This window comes from Bison bison, unplaced genomic scaffold, assembly GCF_000754665.1.
Source record: "Bison bison bison isolate TAMUID 2011002044 unplaced genomic scaffold, Bison_UMD1.0 scf7180017864223, whole genome shotgun sequence".
Taxonomy (NCBI): Eukaryota; Metazoa; Chordata; class Mammalia; order Artiodactyla; family Bovidae; genus Bison; species Bison bison.
The window spans coordinates 3,013,763-3,016,102 of record NW_011494795.1 but is presented as its reverse complement, the minus strand read 5'-3'; the positions used below and the strand labels follow the sequence as shown (position 1 = coordinate 3,016,102).

Genomic DNA, 2,340 nt, shown 5'->3' with positions numbered 1-2,340 from the left:
AATCGGCGGGTGCAGAGTCAGGAGGGTGAATGGGGTTGGAATGCCCCTGGGGACGGGGACCCAGGCTTTCGGGGGACAAAGGCTGAATTCTCTGGGCCGGCCACAGGACACGTCAGGCAACTGTGCAGTTTGGAGAGGTTATTGTCGGAAACGAGCCAGCACTGAGGGTCTCTGGAAGAGTCACACGGCATTTTCACATAGACAAGGATAAACCAGGTGACCCCACAGGAGACAGTGGAAGCCACCCTGGCCTCTGCCCGGGAGTCTGTCGGCGGAAGGGGTGGAGGTCACTTGGGGGCCAGGCACTCCAGGAGGGCCTGGGCCTGGCCACAGAAGAGCCCACACAGGCGGGGCAGACGCAGCACACGCCGTCCGCGAGAGCAGGGGCTTTGGAGCCTGGCGGGGCGTCGTGCAGGCCCGCCGTGCCCCCCCTGCCACTGAGCTCAGGCTGCACATGGCCGGCTGGCGAGGACCCGCGGAGCTGACCCGCCCACTCGTCAGCCTGCACCACAGCGAGAGGACCAGCGGCGGGGCCCAGGTGCTGCGGACAGGGCCTGCATCCCAGGACCGGTGCAGGCGTGTGGAGAACAGGGCTGCAACCCGGGCGGGAGACCCGGGAGCACCGGGGCCATAGCAGCCAGCCAGACGGCCGTGGACGTCTGCCCGCCTCCGGGCTTGCGTCCTGGGTCTGTGGCTGTTTGTTGTTCGTTTTATGGTAAAGCACGGTTGACGTGACACACGCCGTCCTTGTCACCGGCAAGCGTCCAGCCCAGGGGCAGGGAGCCTGTCCACTGGCCGAGTGGCCGCCGCCCGCCTCCCCCAGCCCCGGCTTCTCCCCAGACAGACGCCCCTCAGCCGTGGGCAGGCCCCCTCCCCCAGCCGCCGTTGGCCCTGACTTGCTTCCTGTCTGTGGGCTCGCTGCTCCGGGGGCTTCAAAAACGGGCCAGAGCCGTGTTTGACCGCTTTACCTGGCTCCCGTCTCCTGGCGTGTTTCCCGGGCTCACCCGAGCTGCAGCAGGCGTCAGACTCGCTCCCTCTCGTGGGGGAGGACTCTCCTCTGGGTGCAGACTCCGCGTTCGCTGTCAGTCCCTCGGTGGCCCCCTGGGCTGTCTCCCCGTCGTGGGTGCTGCGGTGGAGCTGCTGTGAACCCGGGCGGGCCACGTGTTTCTCCCAAGTGGCAGGAGGGTGTCCGTCGGCTGCTTCTGTGGGTGGGCGGCCTCCAACAGCCTCCAGTCGGGGATGTAGAGGCAGAACCCAGAAAGAGGCCAGGCTCCCCACTCAGGCTGCCCCCACAGGTCGGGTGGATGTTCGGCCCCAGAGTGTTGCTCGGCCGTCCGTGTTCACGCCGCATAGAATGTTCTGGAAGGAGGACGCCATGCTTCCAGCACTGTTGCCACACACCCTTGGCCGTCCAGTCGCTGCCTTTCGCAGCCCAGGGGCCCTTGTAACGTGTTCCTCCTGACTTTGAGCTGCTCTCAGGCCTGCAGAAAATAAAGCTAAATGGGACCGTTTCCATTCACTCAGCCGGATGCTTCACCATCCTGACCATTCGGCAGGAAACACTCAGACTTGTGTGAAAACTGCCTGAAAACAGTGTGTTTCCCGAGTCAGACCTGCAGGTCTGAGGGTCACCTCCGCCGGTCCCCGGCTCTGTCATGCTGGGCCCGTCACTCCACCTCTCTGAGCTCCGGCCCTGAGGACCATGGTGCAGAGGGAAAAGCTGCAGGCTGGGAGTGAGGCGATGGGGGTCCTCACCCCGACCCTGCCCCCAGCTCACCCGTCCTGCCTGCAGGATAAATGTCCAGGACACGCCTAGACCAGGGCCGGTCAGTAAGTGGTGAGTGACTGAGACCCTGTGCAGGTTCTTGATTGGTCTCGTCCTACAGAACAGTGAGAGGTCGAGAGTTAATGATCTTTGGGTCTCCTCTAGCCTGAATATGTAGTTTTTAAATCCTTTTAATCTGAGAGAGAAAGGGTAACCTTTAGGCGATCTCTCATTGAGATTGATTTCTGAGTCATTGAGCATTACAAATTGGTAAAAAATAGTACACTAGTAAGAAATACAGCTTGCAAGAGATAGAAACCCAAAGAGGCTTAAGCTGAAAGAATCTGTCATTAACTCACGTAACGGAGAAGTTGAAGAGCCTGGGCACAGCTTCAGGCATGGCTGGATCCAGCATGCTAACAGGCTGTCCCTGTGCCCCCTCTTGGTTCCTCCTCCTCTCAGCTCACTCCTGTCTCAGGCAGGCTCTTTGTCAAGGTGGCCCCCTGGCTCCAGGCAGCAGAAAGAGCGCTTCCTCCCACAGGAAGGAAACACCTCTTCCCCAGGAGTCCCCCAAG

General features: G+C 61.6%; 1 protein-coding gene across 1 annotated transcript in view; it reads left to right on the top strand.

Moving 5' to 3' along the window:
- The window catches only part of SDK1 (sidekick cell adhesion molecule 1), a 478,174-nt gene that overhangs the window by 444,337 nt on the left and 31,497 nt on the right, over window positions 1–2,340 (top strand). Inside the window, exons 36-38 of the mRNA XM_010845804.1 lie at window positions 334–538; window positions 841–1,039; window positions 1,296–1,444. Coding sequence (XP_010844106.1) covers window positions 334–538; window positions 841–1,039; window positions 1,296–1,444 — 553 coding nt within the window. The remainder of the gene's footprint in view (window positions 1–333; window positions 539–840; window positions 1,040–1,295; window positions 1,445–2,340) is intronic.